The sequence below is a fragment of the Chiloscyllium plagiosum genome, chromosome 9 (assembly GCF_004010195.1).
Source record: "Chiloscyllium plagiosum isolate BGI_BamShark_2017 chromosome 9, ASM401019v2, whole genome shotgun sequence".
Lineage (NCBI taxonomy): Eukaryota > Metazoa > Chordata > Chondrichthyes > Orectolobiformes > Hemiscylliidae > Chiloscyllium > Chiloscyllium plagiosum.
The window spans coordinates 47,163,219-47,180,499 of record NC_057718.1 but is presented as its reverse complement, the minus strand read 5'-3'; the positions used below and the strand labels follow the sequence as shown (position 1 = coordinate 47,180,499).

At 39.6% G+C, this 17,281-nt stretch overlaps 1 protein-coding gene and 1 long non-coding RNA gene across 6 annotated transcripts in view; one reads left to right on the top strand and one right to left on the bottom strand.

Moving 5' to 3' along the window:
- Positions 1-17,281, top strand: part of LOC122552838 (putative deoxyribonuclease TATDN3) — a 47,421-nt gene that overhangs the window by 16,385 nt on the left and 13,755 nt on the right. For 4 of the 5 annotated variants that reach the window (XM_043695861.1, XM_043695860.1, XM_043695859.1 and 1 more), the window contains exons 4-6: positions 1,168-1,252; positions 2,435-2,497; positions 12,902-13,011. In XM_043695861.1, the coding sequence (XP_043551796.1) occupies positions 1,168-1,252; positions 2,435-2,497; positions 12,902-13,011 (258 nt within the window). The remainder of the gene's footprint in view (positions 1-1,167; positions 1,253-2,434; positions 2,498-12,901; positions 13,012-17,281) is intronic. The other variant, XM_043695862.1, reaches the window with a different exon arrangement.
- On the bottom strand, positions 123-8,884 carry LOC122552840. The gene is made up of 3 exons (XR_006312520.1): positions 8,814-8,884; positions 1,587-1,658; positions 123-310 (listed from the first exon to the last, which is right to left on the bottom strand). It is a non-coding gene; the product is annotated as an uncharacterized LOC122552840 (long non-coding RNA).

Sequence of the window (17,281 nt, the reverse complement as noted above, 5' to 3'; positions counted from 1 at the left end):
GATATCTTGACAGTTTTTCACTTATTTATTTGAAGGATATTCCACAGTTGTTTCATAAGATACAGTTTTCTTTTAATAAAAATAACAAGTTGGTTAAACTCATTATATTATTTCTGGTCATTCTTTCTGGTCATTCTTTCCAACATCAATCATATATCTATGGTATTGATCCTTTCGTGGTTGCCAACATCAATGATTATTGTTTCAGACAGCTTGTTCTCACAATTTCTTCCTGTCCTGTTCCATCCTGTTTCACCCTGTTGGCTGCCTTTTGCACATTTTATAAAATTACATGTAGATTCACACTAACCTGTTAGGAAGATGGTACTTTTTTTAATCAGTGCAGACAAAACCACCCGTATGGTTCTGTCAGAACTTGCACAGTGTTGAACAATGTTTGAAAATATTTAAACTTGTACTGACTTGACATGATTAACATTGCAAACAGATATAGTCACAGAACTTGATTGTTAAACTTACATTGTAGAAAAGTGAAGTAGGGAAACACCAGAATAGATAAAGCACTCCAAGCTTGCTTTTGACTAGATGAAAGTAGTCCTCTCTATTCATGATGACACATCATTAATCATTTCTACTTTGAGATAGATACAGTATTACTATAGGATCTGTAGACTTGCAGTATTCAATAGATTTTGAAGTAGATGGCATCCAAGGCTCATAAAACAGGTGCTCTCTAATAAATAATTTGCACTGCAGATTTATGCATTGACGTGGTTAGACTTGTATAACATAGAGTAGTTGAGACATTTAAGACAACACTAGGTGAATGCATGGGAGAGACCTCAATAGAAGAAAGTGTTGATAAATGAAAGTAAGATAGGAAAAGACTCATGTAGAGTATAAATGCCATCATAGTCTAGTTAGGCTGAATGATCTGTTCCTGTGCTGTTAATTCTAGGTAACAATTCAGTTAAATGGAATATTTGCTCATTAAGTTAACCTACAAAAATAATGTGTGAAACAGCCTAAACAACAGTAGGCCCTGTTAAAATGCATTGAATGCAGGTTATGCCATTGTGAAGATTTCATGATTGAAACCGCTAAAGAAAAAGGAATACCTGTATAATACTCCTATTTACCTTCTTTGCTTCCTTTATGTAGCTTATATTTCTCATTGACAAAATAGTATTGACTATTTATTTTCAGGTATTCAGGATTTGTGCTACCATGCCTTGGTGTTCATCCAGTGCAAGGAACTCTACCACAAGAACAGCGTGGAGCCACTTTGCAGGTAATTGCCGGCAAATATCAGTGTCATTTTTCAAGATGTAAGTGTGGAGTTTCATTGCTTTAGGTTTTGAATTGTTTTTGATAACATTAGACGTATCAGTTTTAAATTTTAGAAACTTTTGTAATGTCTTTTTTTCAATTCTTTTTATCTTGTGATTTTTGGATTCATCAATTTGAATTCATCTTTCTCTGTAACCCTTCTCCTGTTCATTTCTCAAACTTTTTATTTCATTGTTACATGAATCACAAAAAGTTAGCATGCATGTACAGCAAATGATTAGGATAGCAACTAGAATGTTGGCATTTATAGCAAGGGTAATGGAATATACATGTACCTGTAGGAATGTTTTACTCCAATCTTGGCGAAACCACATCTGGAATAAGGTGTACAGTTTCAATCTCCGTATCTGGAAAAGGATACAGTTGTTTTAGAAACAGTTCAGAGAACTTTTTTCTGGGATAAAAGGCTGATCTTATAAAGATGGATTCAACAGGTTTGCCAATCCCTTTTGGATTTTAATAGAGTGAGAGATAATCTTATTAAAATATATAAGTTCCTGAGGGGACTTGATCAGGTGGATACTGAGAGGATGTCTTCTCTTGTGGGTGATTAGAACTAGGAGACACAGTTTAATAAGAAAAGTTCTCTTCTAGTACTGAGATCAGGATGATTCTTTTTCTCTCGAGAGTCATTAGTCTGTGGAATTTTCTTCTCTAGAAATTAGTGGAAGATGGGTTATTGAATTCTTTTAAGACTGAGTTGGACAAATTTTGAATGGCAAGTGAGTCAGGATTATGGAAGAGGGGCTGCCAGAAAAGTATAGTTGAGACTACAATCATCAGATTTACAATGATCTTATCAAATGGCAAAACACACTGGAAAGACAAAATACCCCACTCCTGTTTCCATGTGTTTTTTTAGAGATATACTCTGTTGTTTAATAACGTCCTAAATGCCTTATTGTTCAAGTTGTGCTCACGCTACCAGTGGGTTCGTAGGCAACAAGTATAGAACCTAGCAGCACAATTGTATGCCTGACTAATGGGGTGCACCATGAGATGCTGTTTGTGAAAAATTTGGTCCTTTTGTGTTTGTGTTTTGTCAACAAATAAGCATTGATCTCATCTGTTCATTTTGGATTGTTTGTTCTCTATTTATCAAAACTCATTTTCTCTCCACCAGGATTTGCAGACTGCACTTCCATTAATAGAAAGATATAAAGAATATTTACTTGCAATTGGAGAGGTAATTTCATTCAGTTTTTCAGATGTTCTGTTTTATTCTATTCATGAAACATAGATCCTGGGCAACAAAAAAATCAGACAAAATCCATATTGTAAAGGTAAGAAATAAAAAGAGAAAGACGACATTGATGGGAGCTACTGTATAACAGTAGCTGTACAATGGGACAGAGAATAAATCAGGTGATACTGAGGGCATGTAATAAAGACAGTATGTTAATTATAGGTGACTTAAACTTTATGGAGTTTGGGCTGGTCAGACTGGAAGACGTAGCTACAAAGAGGAATTCATGGAGTGTATTTGGCACAGTTTTGTAGAACAGTATGTTATAGTTCCAACCAGGGATCAGGCTGTTTTGGATCTGGTGATGTGTAATTAGGCAGGTTTAATAAATGATGTCAGAGTAAAAGACACCCTTAGAAGCAGTTAACCATTGCTCGAAAGAATTTAGCATTTGGCTTGAGAGGGAGGGATTTGGATGGGAAAGAACTGTGCTTAAATTAAATAAGAGTAATTATAAAGGAATGAGGGCAGAGTTGGCTGGAGTAAATTGGGAAAGGAGCTCAGCAGCAAAGATAGTTGAGGAACAATGGCAGACATTTTAAAAAAATGATTACTGGCTTACAACAAAGATATATGCCAGTGAGGAAGAAGAATTGTATGAAAGGGATAAGCCAAATATGGTTAACCAGGACAGTTAAGGAAAGCATCAAATTGAAAGAAAAAACAATATGGCAAAGGTTAGAGGTAAGCCAGAGGATTGGGAAAGTTTTAAAAGCCAACACAAGATGACCAAAGTAAAGGACAAAATAAACTTTGTAAGGGTAACCTTGCAAGCAATATCAAGACAGGTAACATCCTTTAAATACACGAAGAGAGAAGCCAAAGTGAACATGGGCCCCTTTGAGAACAAGGCTGAGGAAGTAATAATGAGGAACCATGAAATGGCCGAGGAGTTAAATGAATACTTTGCATCAGTCTTCACAGTAAAAGACAAAAATGGCATTCCAACATTACTAAGGGGAAAAAGGAGGAGAGGAAATAAATACAATAACTATCATTAGAGAACAAGTGCTAGGCAAAATAGTGCAGCTAAAAATGTATAAGCCTCGTGGACCTGATGGGATGCATCTAGGATATTCGAGGATCTAAGTACAGGGATAGTGGATGCTCTGACAGTAACCTTCCAAGAATGCTTAAAATTTGGAAGAGCGACTGGAAAACTGCCATTGTAATACCTTCATTTAAAAAACAGGTTACTGTGAGCCAGTTGGTTGAACATCTGTTGTTAGAAAAATATTACAGTCCATTATAAAGGATGTAATAGAATACTACCACCTACAAGATTCCTTCTAACTTACGCAGCATTCTCTTTTGAAACAATATTTCTTGTTGCTGGGTCAATATCCTGAATTCCCTTCCTTATAGCATTATGGATACACACACGTCCCAAAGACTGCCGCAATTCAAGAGGGCAGCTCACCATCACCTTCTCCAAGATAATTAGGGATAGGTGATAAATGCTGGACTGGCCAGTGATGCCCACATCTCATGAATGCATAAAGTAAATGTAAAACATATAGAGCATACCCAAGTAAATTATACAGACCAGATTCACTGGTGATTTAATTTGGAATAATAAATGCAAATTTTCTACAACTCTTTAAGTTATATGATATGTAATTCAATTATTTATTTTAAATGTGTAACTTTTAAAGTTCTGTAATTTTGGGACTTGAGATGACTTAGATTTTTTTAAAAATTGATTTTTTTTCATAGGATGACATTTTGATATATGCGAAATGAGTACAGTAATTTGAAACATTATATATGCCAGAGAAGAGCAAATTGACTTTGGATCTTTGGATCTCATTGGGTATTTCTTTGTTATTTTAGTTTTTTTATAGTCCAGTTGATAGCAATTAGTGGTTATGATTATTCAATAACTCCATTATCATTGTATCATTGCAATTGATGGGATGGTAGAAGGGAAACTAGATGGACCAAAATTCTCTTACATTAAGCAATTTCTATTGTTCTCTGAAAGCAGTGCAATGGCATACTCAGTAGTTATTCAATGCTTACTGATGAATAAGGCCAGGTTCTAGATTTCATGGACAAAGTGTGTTTGTACATTTCGTACATCTACCCAGGCATTCACTCATTAACCAATACAGCAATTTACAAACACAGCTGTGATACTCATTAGTATAGAGGACTTCTTGCTTTAAAGTAATTGTAAGTTCCTCTGAGTTTATTGCCTTCTGATGCTTGTTATGATGTTGGTGGAGACCAGTAACTTGAAAATAAATTTTAAACTCTCAGCTTTAACTGAAAGACTTCTACTATTAGTACTGACACTAGAAGTGTGCATATTCTTCTAGTCTTGCTACCCTACTGCTCTCATACACATTCACACGCAAACCAATCAAAGACACCCGCATACACATGGGCGCTCTCTCTTTTACACTTTATTCATTTATGGGATGTGGATGTTGCTGGCTCGGCTAACATTTCTTGTCCATCCCTAATTGCTGGTCAAACATGTAGGCCAGACCAGGTAAGAACAGCAGATTTCTTTTCCTAAAGGACATTAGTGAAGCTTTCAGGAAGAAAACATTTTTGGTCAGTAATGATTAATTCTTGAAAGAAACAAGGATGAAGTCAGGAAAGTTCAGGTGGCTGGCATCCTGGCAGATACTGACAGGTCATGAAACATATACAGTTTTCTCTGGATCTTTGCAGATCAGGAAATATCAATGTGACTTTATTTGTAACTACCAACTCACACTAGTAAATCACTCTTGTGTCCAGTTGAATATTTACGTATCCAGCTTGTTGCCATCAAATGGTGAGGAGTACAGAGGAAGAAAGGGGCTAAATCAAAATGGAGTTGGATGGAGAGAGAAAAGCACTATATCCCACCATCTCTAAAAGGCATTGAGAGTATTGGCAGACACTGCATGCTCCCTCTCCAAGGACTCCCAAGCAAGAATTTAGTCTTGGAAGAGGGGCAGGCAGTTAGCAGAAATGACCACCTCCAGTCTACTATCTGGACCTGTTAATAGCCAACTTGGCCAGACCCACGAGCAGATCCATGAGGAGGTACACTGAACTGCCCACATCCCTTTGCACCGGATGCCCAAAATATATTTTCTAATCAACCTGTTCAGTGATGTTCCTACGCAGCTCTTGGAGCAGGTCGGACTTGAACCCACGGTTCCGGGTTCAGTGGTAGGGTCATACCACTGTACCACAAAAGTTCTTGGGTCTGCTTTATTTCTGTTCCTTTTGTTTTTCATATCTAGAAGTGTTAACTCATACAACCGAACAGCTTTCCCACCACCAAATCACTATAACTTTATTTGTTCACAACCAGCAACAAACACCAGTAAACCACCATACAGCCAATTGGATATTTATGTGCAGAAGCCCTTAAAGTACAGTGCAAAACATCAAAAGTGAGTCGGCCATTTTGGGGGGGTGGAGTGGTGAGGGGGGTTGGGGTTGAGGGAAGGGGATAAATCAAAATCGAGTCAGTGAGGGAAATATCCCTCACAGTACTCACCTGTCTCTAAACGCTTTGAAAGCTTTGAACGATACCATGTGCACCTCCTTCAGTGATACCCAAACATGAATGTAACCACAGAACAGGCAGACAGTCAGCAGAGATTACTCACTCCACAGACTGCTGACTGTTTATCGCCAACTTTGCCAAGCCCAGGAGCATACCCACGAGGGGTCCACTGATGTGCGCACATCCCTCTGCACCAGATGTTCAAAGATCAGGAGCATGGGGCTGAAGTGCAATAAACTTCTTAACAAAAGATATTTTTAAATAACTAAGAAGGGAGGGCAATCATCAACAACAAATATAAACATGATCTACGGCCTCCGCAGTGCCACAAAATAAGCAGTTGGGCTGTGCGTGGGTCTGCTTTATATATTTTCTAATCGACCTATTCAGCGATGGTACTACACATCTCTTGGAGCAGTTAGAACTTGAACCCAGGCCTCCAGAATGAGAGGTAAGGACACTTCCACAGCACCACAAAGTTTTTTTTAAATTTAGTAATCAACCTATCCAGCGATGCCATCACACACCTCTGGAGTACATGGGACTTGAAACAGTCTTATTCATGGTCCAGTGTATAGCTGAGCCAGCCATCACCTTATAATGTTTTCTCATCAACACATTCATACATGTTATGATGCACCTCTGGAGCTGGTGGGATCTGAACCCAGGTTTCCTGATCCAGAGGTAGGGAAACTACCACTGTACCACAAGAGCTTCCATATTTGCTTAATAACTTTTTTTCATTTTTTTTAATCCGGAAATGTTATCACACATAACCAAGTGGCTTTTCCATCACCAAAGCACTGTGACATTTTTTTCTACCTACTATTCACCACAAGTAAATCAGCTGTGCAGCCAATTAGATGTTTTCATGTAAAGCCCATTACGGGTAATGCAAACCATCAACAGTGAGGGAGGGATAGGGAGAGCAGGAGGAGATTGAGCCTCGTGTATCAATCTATTCAGAGATGTTATGACACCCACCTGCAGCAGATCGGACTTGAACCTGTAGGGACAGTACCTCTGCACTACAAGAGCTCTCACACGGTCTGCTTTAGTTTCTTAAAATTAGCCTGTTCAGAGATGTTATTACATACCTCTGGAGCAATTGAGACTTGAACTCAGGCCTCCACAACCGAGATAGGGACACTGTGCCACAAGGGCTTTCTGGGTCTGCTTTTTTTTCCTCTACATCCGGAAATGTTACAGCACACAATGAAGTGAATTTCCCACCACCAAATCACCGTGAGTTTTTTTATCTGTTAACCACCACCAGTAATCACCAATGCAGCTAATTAAAAGTATAAATGCCAAGCCCACTGTGGGCAATGCACTGTATCTGCTTTATGCGATAACTTTGAACCAACCTTCTCAGAGATGTTATTACACACTTCTGGAGCAGATGGGACTTGAACATCGGCCTCCTGGCTCAGAGGTAGGCACTCTACTCAGGTGAAACTTTATTGCTGGAACAGCACAGCAGGTCAGGCAGCATCTAGGGAACAGAAGATTCGACGTTTCGGGCACATGCCCTTCTTCAGGAATGAGCAGAGAGTGTTCAGCAGGAGAAGATAAAAGGTAGGGAGGAGGGACTTGGAGGAGGGGCGTTGGAAATGTGATAGGTGGAAAGAGGTCAAGGTGAAGGTGATAGGTCGGAGTAGGGTGGAGGCGGAGAGGTCAAGAAGAAGACTGCAGGTCAGGAAGGCGGTGCCGGGCTGGAGGGATTCGGGTTGGGGTGTTGTTAGGAAATTTCAAGGAGGCAACCTGGAGTGAGTAGAGTGCCACTGGGATTAGTGCTAGAGCTGCAATTATTTATTATAGAGATAACACCTAGAATAACTTGAATAGTTTTATTCACCTCATCTAAGAAAATGCGTCTTGGATTCACAGAAATGAACAACAGCACAGCAGGTCAGGCAGCATCTAGGGAACAGAAGATTCGACGTTTCGGGCACATGCCCTTCTTCAGGAATGAGCAGAGAGTGTTCAGTCCAAGTCCCTCCTCCCTACCTTTTATCTTCTCCTGCTGAACACTCTCTGCTCATTCCTGAAGAAGGGCATGTGCCCGAAACGTCGAATCTTCTGTTCCCTAGATGCTGCCTGACCTGCTGTGCTGTTCCAGCAATAAAGTTTCAGCTTTGATCTCCAGCGTCTGCAGACCTCACTTTCTACTCTACTCAGGTGATGAATTCTAGTTGGTCAGTCCAGTTACTAAAAGAATTCATACTTATCGAACTCCACCAGGAGATTAATTAATGATTCCCTCAGGGCTCAGAGATTATCATACCCTTCTTCAAAAACAAGATTGAGAAGCTTATGGAATTATTTGTCATGAAATTGAGGCTATATAATCAACTGTTACTGCTATTAGCCACCCTTTCTTTCATCCACCAGTCCAAAATTCCTCTTAAGTCTCTCTTTGCTCCAAGTTCTAAACTTACATTCTACACTGATTTCTTTTCCATCAGCCCTCTCTGAGCTTATTTTATCCATGATACCAACCTGTTACTCCCTTGACTCTGTTCCCACATGGTTGCTAATCAACCAACTTCCCTTTCTGATTATCACATTAACTGAAATTCTTAATGTTTCTCTTTCCTCAATTTGTTACCCTTCCCTTCCAATCTGCCGTCATTATTGTTCTCAAAAAAAAACAAACAACCAGCAACTCCTCCATCATTCAAACTATCACCTCGTCTCCAATGTCCACCTACTCTTCAAAGTCTTCAAGCATATTGTCACCTGATAAATCCTCCTTTTCAGAGACTCAGTAACTTTGAATTCTTCAGTAGGTTACCCTCAGCACCTGCCATTGTATTGAAACAGCTTTTAGCAAAGTGACAAATGTTATCTTGTCTGTTTGTAACAAAGTAAACTGTACCTTCTTGATCTTCTCAGGTTAAGTCAATACAGTTTTGAAAACAAGTTACAGGTCAGAGAGTAAAGAGACATTCAGGAATCCTATTTCTGGTACAGCAGGAAATGGTAAAACTATATATTGATTAAACCAGAAGAGAGAAATAACAAACAGGTGAATAAACAGCAGTGCTAATTGACAGGCCAGAGTGTATGGCCCCAGTAACAATTCTATAAATGAATGCGTGAACTGTAAAGAATAAATAAGCTATAGGACAAATTCAAATTGGAGATTTTAGCATAGTAGCCGTTACTGAGACATGGCTGCAGCATGGTCAGAATTGGAAACTAAATATGCCAGACTGTAGTTTTACAGGACGGATAGGGAAAATTGCATGAAGAGTGGAGTAGCCTTACTGATTAGAAACAAAATCACTTGTGGTGTGGGAAGCTATACTGAGGGGAAAGCATCCCGTGGAGACCTTATAAATGGAACTGAGGAATAATAAAGGATCTAAAACAGTAATAAGTGTTTTGTACAGACCCCTTGGTAGCAGCTCTGAAGTGCTAGATTATATAAATGCAGAAATTAGGCAAGTGTGTAGTAAAGCCATGGGAGTATAATGGAGAATTTTGACTTGAACATAAATTGCGAGAGGTAGAAGTAGTTGTCAGAAAAGTAATGAATTTCTGGAGTGTGTCTGGGTAAGTTTCGTATAGCAATATGTCCTCAATGCAACAGGGAGGCCACCAATATTGGATTTAATAATGCGTAATGAGCCAGATTTAATTAGTAACCTAATTATGTATGAACTTTTATCAAATCATGATTATAACATATGTTTGAAAATGAAAAGCATGAGTCAGCTACTAGAATTTTAAATTTAGGTAAAGCAGACTTTAATAACATGAGACAAGTTGGTCACAGAAAACTAGGAAAATCTGCTAATTCATAAAACAATTGAGAAATGGAGAATGTTTAAACAAACATTTAATGCAATACACAAGCAGTTTGTACCCCTGAAAGGGAAAAGCTCTATTTCACATAGAAAAAACAGCTATGCCAACTAAATAGGTAAGATTTGGAAATGCCAATGTTGGACTGGGGTGTACACAACACCAGGTAATAGTCCAACAGGTTTATTTGTAAGTACCAGCTTTCGGAGCGCTGGTTTGTGGAGTATAAGATTGTAAGACACAAAATTTATAGCCAAAGTTTACAGTGTGGTGTAACTTAAATTATATATTGAAAAAGACCTGGATTGTTTGTTAAGTCTCTCATCTTTTAGAATGAACCTGTTGGTTTCAATTCTTTCATATGTAAATCACAGAACTTTTTAAAAGTTACATTCTCAAGTGAACTTTAACAATTGGTGTCATGTAGGCCCAGATAATGCATTTAAGGTGCCCTGTGTGAGACTGTTTGTCTGTGCCACAATGTTCAGACTGATTCTAATGTAAAAAATGGATTTATAGAATCTTACATGGATTCATGCAGTTTTTGAGAAAAATAATATGAAATTATATGCAAGTACCCACAAACGTTTATGTGCATGTATGCCTGTGTGTGTGTGTGTGTGTTGGGTTGGGGTTATGAGTGTCTGTGAGAGAATGTGTATATGTGCATGAGTGTGGAAGTGTGTATGTACATGAGTGTGGGAGTGTATGTTTGAGCATATGAGAGAGGGTCTGTGTGAATGTGTGGGTCTGTAGGAGTGTGTGTGTCTGTAGGACTGGGTGACCTGACCGTCTGGTCACCGTCCTCCAAGGCGGACTTTGGACAGGCAACAACGCAAAGTGGCCAAGCAGAGGCTGATAGCCAAGTTTGGTACACATGGAAATGGCCTCAACCGAGACCTTGGGTTCATGTCACAATACAGGTGACTCCACTGTACTTCGCGCACAGACAGGCACGCTCTCAGACACAGCCACACATACTCCTACAGACCCATACACTCACGCAGACCCTCTCTCATACATAAGCTCTCTCTCATATGCTTACACATACACTCCCACACTCTCATGCACACACGCACCCTCTCACAGACTTATACCCCTTTCCACTCACACTCGCACACTACACACACTCTCTCACAGACACTCATAACCCCAACCTGACACGCACGCACACACACCCACATGCTCACGCATACACATATAGGTTTGTGAGGTGAATTTGTACTTGCAGAATTACATTTTATTTTGCTCAAAAACTGCATGAATCCATGTAAGATTCTGTAAATCCTTTTTTAGATTAGAGTCAGTTTGAACATTGTGGCACAGACAGTCTCACACAGGGCACCTCAAGCCTTCAGTGCATTATCTGGGCTGACATGACACCAATTGTTAAAGTTCACTTGAGAATGTAACTTTAAAAAAGTTCTGTGATTTACATATGAAAGAACTGAAATCAATATGTTCATTCTAAAAGATGAGAGACTTAACAAACAAACCAGGTCTTTAGCAATATGTAATTTAAGTTACATCACACTGTAAACTTTTGCTGCAAATTCTGTCCCTTAGGATCTTACACTCCACAACCACCTGATGAAGGAGCAGTGCTCTGAAAGCTAGTACTTCCAAATAAATCTGTTGGACTATAACCTGGTATTGTGTGATTTTTAACTAAATACATAAGAACAGTATAAAACTAAAAGGAAGACTTCCGAAAATGCAAAACACAGCACAGATTTGCCAAATAGGAAAGATAGAAAGACCAGCAAACGGTCACAAAGAAGCTGATAAGGTTACTAAAAGGGATTACAAAAGGAAACTTGCAAAGAAACCTTCTTTAGTCATGCTATAGGAAGAATGTTGTGAAACTTGAAAGGTTCAGAAAAGATTTATGAGGATGTTGCCAGGGTTGGAGGGTTTGAGCAATAGAGAGGCTGAATAGATTGGGAATATTTTCCCTCGAGCGTCAGAGGCTGAGGGGTGACCTTATAGAGGTTTATTAAATCATGTGTGGCATGAGTAAGGTGAATAGTCAAGATCTTTTCCCAGGGTAGGGGACTCCAAACTAGAGGACATAGTTTTAAGGTGAGGGGACAGAGATTTGAAAGGGAATAGACCAAGGGGAAACTTTTTCATGCAGAGGTGGATATGTGTATGGATTTGCATGCAAGGACTGCACAAAACACTACATGGGACAACCAGGAAGACAGCTAACGATCCGCATCCATGAACACCAACTAGCCACAAAACGACACGACCAGCTCTCCTTAGTAGCCACACACGCAGATGACAAGCAACATGAATTCGACTGGGACAACACTACTATTATAGGACAAGCCAAACAGAGAACAGCCAGGGAATTCCTAGAGACATGGCACTCATCCACAGATTCAATCAATAAGCGCATCGACCTGGACCCAATATACCGACCACTGCAACGGACAGCTGGAACTGACAACCGGAAGCGGCAGATTCAAACCACTACAAATGCCAGAGGAAAGATCACAGAAGCGCTTCACAGGATGCTCCCAAGCACTGAGGATGTCACCTAGACAGGGGACGAAACGTCTGCAACACAAATTCCAAGCTTGGCAAACAGAACCACAACAACGAGCACCCGAGCTATAAATCTTCTCACAAACTTTGAAGATTAGGATAATTGACTGTAATTATCAATGAATCCCATCTCTCTCTTTTTAAACTAGTGGTACATTGTTTGTAGTTTTCCATTTCTCTGGCATGATTTGTCGAACAGAAAATTGGAGAGTAATGCTCACAGCAGATGTTGGACTTAATATTTGGAAGTTGGTAGATTTTGGGTGCCTAAAAAGTATTTACAGAATGGGTAAAAGAAATTGCATTGAATACTGAAGCTCAAATTGTGAACACTCTTGTAAAGTGAAGCCACATCAGAATTAATGGACTAAAAATATTTTATCATTTTCCATTGATAGATTAATATGTGTAGCTTGAGTATGCAATTATGCATCAAAGATCTCATACTTTGTGTTTTATTCTAGGTTGGATTGGATTTCACGCCACGATTTGCCAGCACTGAGGCACAGAAAAATGAACAGAGAAAGGTCTTCATTGAACAGATTGAAATTGCAAAGCGCCTGGATTTACCTTTGTAATGTAGAACTTTATTTCTGTGAGAATTAAGAGCTGGGGTATAGTAAAGTCCAAGCTACTTGTCATCTATTTATGGCCAGAGAAAATTATTGTACAGACTGACAGTTCAAGTTTATCAGCTGTTTGACATGACAACTATTTGATTAATAGTATAATGAAACAAACTATTTACTTTCCCAAACTCTCCCATCTATTTTCTTACCACTGTTCATAATAATGCTATAGTACATACATTGTGCCTGATCAAGTTACAATTTTCTTTGAATGGATACATTATTATACAAATTTTGAGGCGTGATTGTTTGCAGAAGAAGCCAGATATACTTTACAGCCATAATTCCTAGTGTGAGGAAGTAGTAAAATTAGAGACTTAATCATTCAATCTGCCAGGTTCCATTAACCACCAGTAAAAAGGTGAGGGGACCCTGTTAAGGGGAACACTGGTTATCCTGCAGCTATTAAATGTCAAATTGAATGGCCTGTTGAACTCTGTCTCAGAGTGCTGGAGATCTACCTGCCTTTGATTGGTTGATACGTTCTGAAACCAGACTTTCTGATCCAGGAGCATGGAAGTCTCACCTTCATTTATTAACAGACAATTGCCATTCACCCCTTCTGGATCAGAAGTCACATCTGAATCAGAGGCTGAGAGCTCTTCAACACTTGGGGACAGAGGCATGCAGTACTGAATCAGGATTTGGGTCATTGTTTGGGACTTGCCAGTTGTCATGCTGGCAGGCCTAAGAAAGGGACTGAGGTTTATGCAGGCATGAGGGATGGCCACCCTGGGATGGGGGTATCATGTTATACCAAGGGTGTGGCCTCTGATGGGTCCACGATCCAGTTAAGAAGGGCCCTTCCTGTCCCTTCCCTGTGCAAGGAAATCTTTTGGCGTGTCTGCTTGGCATGGTTTTCTTCTGCTGCCTGTTAAATCCTGGAAATGATGAGATGAGAGACTCGAGTGAGCTTTAATTATCCATTTAGGGGCTTCAGTTGGTCCACTGGCAGATGAGTATCCTGATGGCAACCCAATGACTGATATAATTACTTTAGCAGGATAGGCAGGAAGGTAGTTGGCAGGCTTCCTGCTGGATTTTAAAGTCATCATACCTTCAAACCAATTGGCAGGGTAGTGGTAAATGCAGCCCTATAGAATCGGTACCTTTGCAGAACCAGAAATTTCTGAATGAGCCAATTTATCCTGAGGTTCCACAAGACATCACGTGGTGTGATGTACTCCAATTGTAGTTTTATTCTGCTTCAGTTGCTGATACACGGGATTCTAAATTCTAAACCCATTGTAAGTTGCACTGTTTAAAAGTTGTTCACCCACTTATCAAAATAGAAATAAAGGTCAAAGAGATCATCCTCATTGAAATGTCTTGTAGAACCTTTCAGTGCATCTTGGAAGACACAGCAGCAATTGTAAAAAATAATGTTAAAGTTATTTTCAGGAAGCCTACTCCTTATTTTGTGTCAAGGTAATTATAAGATAAGATTTAAAGGTTGCTTAATAGTGGGGGATAGTTAAACAGCTAACCGGAAGAGGCCTCATGAACACCCCCATCTCTAATGTTGATTAAGCCTGCACATGAGTACAAAAGACTAGGTTAAAATGTTTGCAACCATCTTCAACCAGAAGTTACAATTCGATCCATCTTGGCCTCCACCTGATGCCCACACCATCATGGATGCCAGCTATGGGCCAATTTGTTTCACTCCACATGATGTCAACAAATGGTTGAATGCAATGGATACATGGAGCAAAAGGTATCAGGCCTGATAACTTCTCGGCTTAAGATGTGTTCCTGAACTGGTTCTGGCCTTAATCAAGCTGTTCTATTACTGGTACAGCATATATCAAGAAAAATGAAAATCTGCCCAAAGACAGGATAAAACCAATCTTTCCAACTATCACTCTATCACTCTATCAACTATTCTCAATTATAAAAAAAAGCATAGAACAATACAGTAAACTATGTTATCAAGCATGTAATAACCTTTTTACTGACTCTGCCAGACTACTTGGCTGCAGACTGCCTTAGAGCATTGGTAAACACGATCAAAGCTGAATTCCAGAGTGCGGTGAAATTGTTTTCGCTGATGTCAAGGCAGCTTTTACTAAGTGAGGCATCAAGAATCCTGAGTAAAATTGAAATGAGAGCAAATCAGGACAAAACCATTCATTGACTAGTCAGTTCTAGCGCAAAGAAAGATTGTTGTAATTGTTGAAGATCAAGTATCTCAACCTCAGAACATCACTGGGTGAGTTCCTCAGAGAACTGTTCTGGGATCAGCAATTTTTGACGGCTTCATCAATTACCTTCCCACCATTTATGAAGTCCAAAATCAGGATGTCTGCTAATGATTGCCTCGTGTTCAATTTAATTTACGCTCCTTGGTTAATGACCATGACTATTTGCAACATGAACAACATTCAGGCTTGGGCTTCTAAGTGGCAAGTGACATTCATGCTACACAAATGCCAGGCATGATCCAGTAGAGGGGATGTAAATTTGGAAAATCCCCCTTCAGGGCCAAAACTTTCTAAAAGGAATGGGATAAGTGCCTGAAAATAAATGTTGTGATAGTAGAAATGGACTGTGGAAATGGGACCAGCGTGTTGTTCTTGCAGTGATCAGGCAAGAAGACAAATGGACACAATAAAGGCAACACACTTGCATCTGGTAACAAGTGGCTTGTCCAATGCACGACCACCTGAGTCTGCAAAGGCTTCAAGGTCATTGTTTTCACCTGGACAATGTGAGTCCTGGACGGGATGTGAGACATTCGTTAATTCATAAAGTGACAGCTGAGCAGAGGTAGAGAGAGAGAGCGCGAGAAAGACAGTGCATGAGACAGAGGTGGCAAAACCCGAGAAAGCTGCTAGAGTCTTGAATATGTTGCCAGCATTCCCTCCATCTTCCCATTGTAGGTTGCTGCAGTCCTACTGCCAGCCTACATTGCAAACATATTTTCCATTTTCTGGACTAATTCTAATATCCTCTCCCACACTACCCAGACTCTGCACCCAGGGGGTTGGAGGCCAAATCAGCTGTTATGACTGGATATGCTCCTGCACTGTCCACCTGTTTTAATTCATGTGTTGTAAGCGTCTGGAGCAAATGGAGAGAGGCTTTCCCCTTTAAAAGTGACTTGCGGGTTTATTTTCATATGGACATATGAATCAGGAATAGAAGGTATCTCCAAGCCTGCTCTGCCATTCAGTGAGGTCATGGCTAATCTGTTCATGCCTTATTTACTTTTCTTTTTGAAAATAAATGCAGGATAATATTTTGGAGTTTGTCTGACTGCCTGAAGGGGTTGGTGTGTAAAATAATTTTTTTTTGTCAGTAAAAAGTTTTATGGAAAAATAATTTACCTAGTTTTTCTTGACATTATTATTTGAAGTGCATTTGATGCAGATGTTAATGGAATTGGTGAGAATAGGAGAGATTAAGGTTGAGGGAGTAAGGCACCTAAAACAAGAGAAGTATCATGGTCCATTATTTGCCACTGTCGTCTTCTCGCGTAATTAGGGATGGTCAATAAATGCTAGTCTTGGCAGAAAACTCCAGAACCTGTAAATCACTACCTTTTAAAAATGGTTTCCTCTTGTACATGATTTATATGTTGAAGAAAGAGGAACAATTTGAGAGTGTAAAAAAAGTCAGATTAATTGTTTAGTGCCCCAGGAGAGCCAGACCACTCCACCAATACCAATCCAGCATAATCTGTAGACCAAGATACATTCTGAGATATTTCCCAGAATCCCTATCTGAAGTTACTGGTCCTTAGACAGTCCGTACATGCTCATATTCTGAACACTTAATCTGAACTATCAACAACTTTTCTCCCCCAGCACTCTAAACCCCAGCACCCCATACCACCCTCCCACAACTATAGTAAAAATGCTGTTCCCTCCGTATTTCACTTCAGCTCTGATGAAGAGTCATCTAAGCTGGAAAAGTTAGCTTGCTCTCTGTCCAAGGATCTGTCTGACCCGCTGTGATCTCCAGCATTTGTTGTTTTCAGTACAGATTCCAACATCTGCAGCAATTTGCTCCTCAACGATCCAACTAACTCTTTCAGTTGGAGTCCTTTATTCGGCTTCCCTAATATTTCCTTTGTCTCTTTTGATTAGACTTCTGTAAAGTCCCATGAAATGATTTCTTCATTAAAAACGTTAATTAGACAAAAATGTTTGTTCAGTCATAAAACTTTGAGAATTATTTGACTCTATCAGCTCACATGGATCTGTTTCCTCT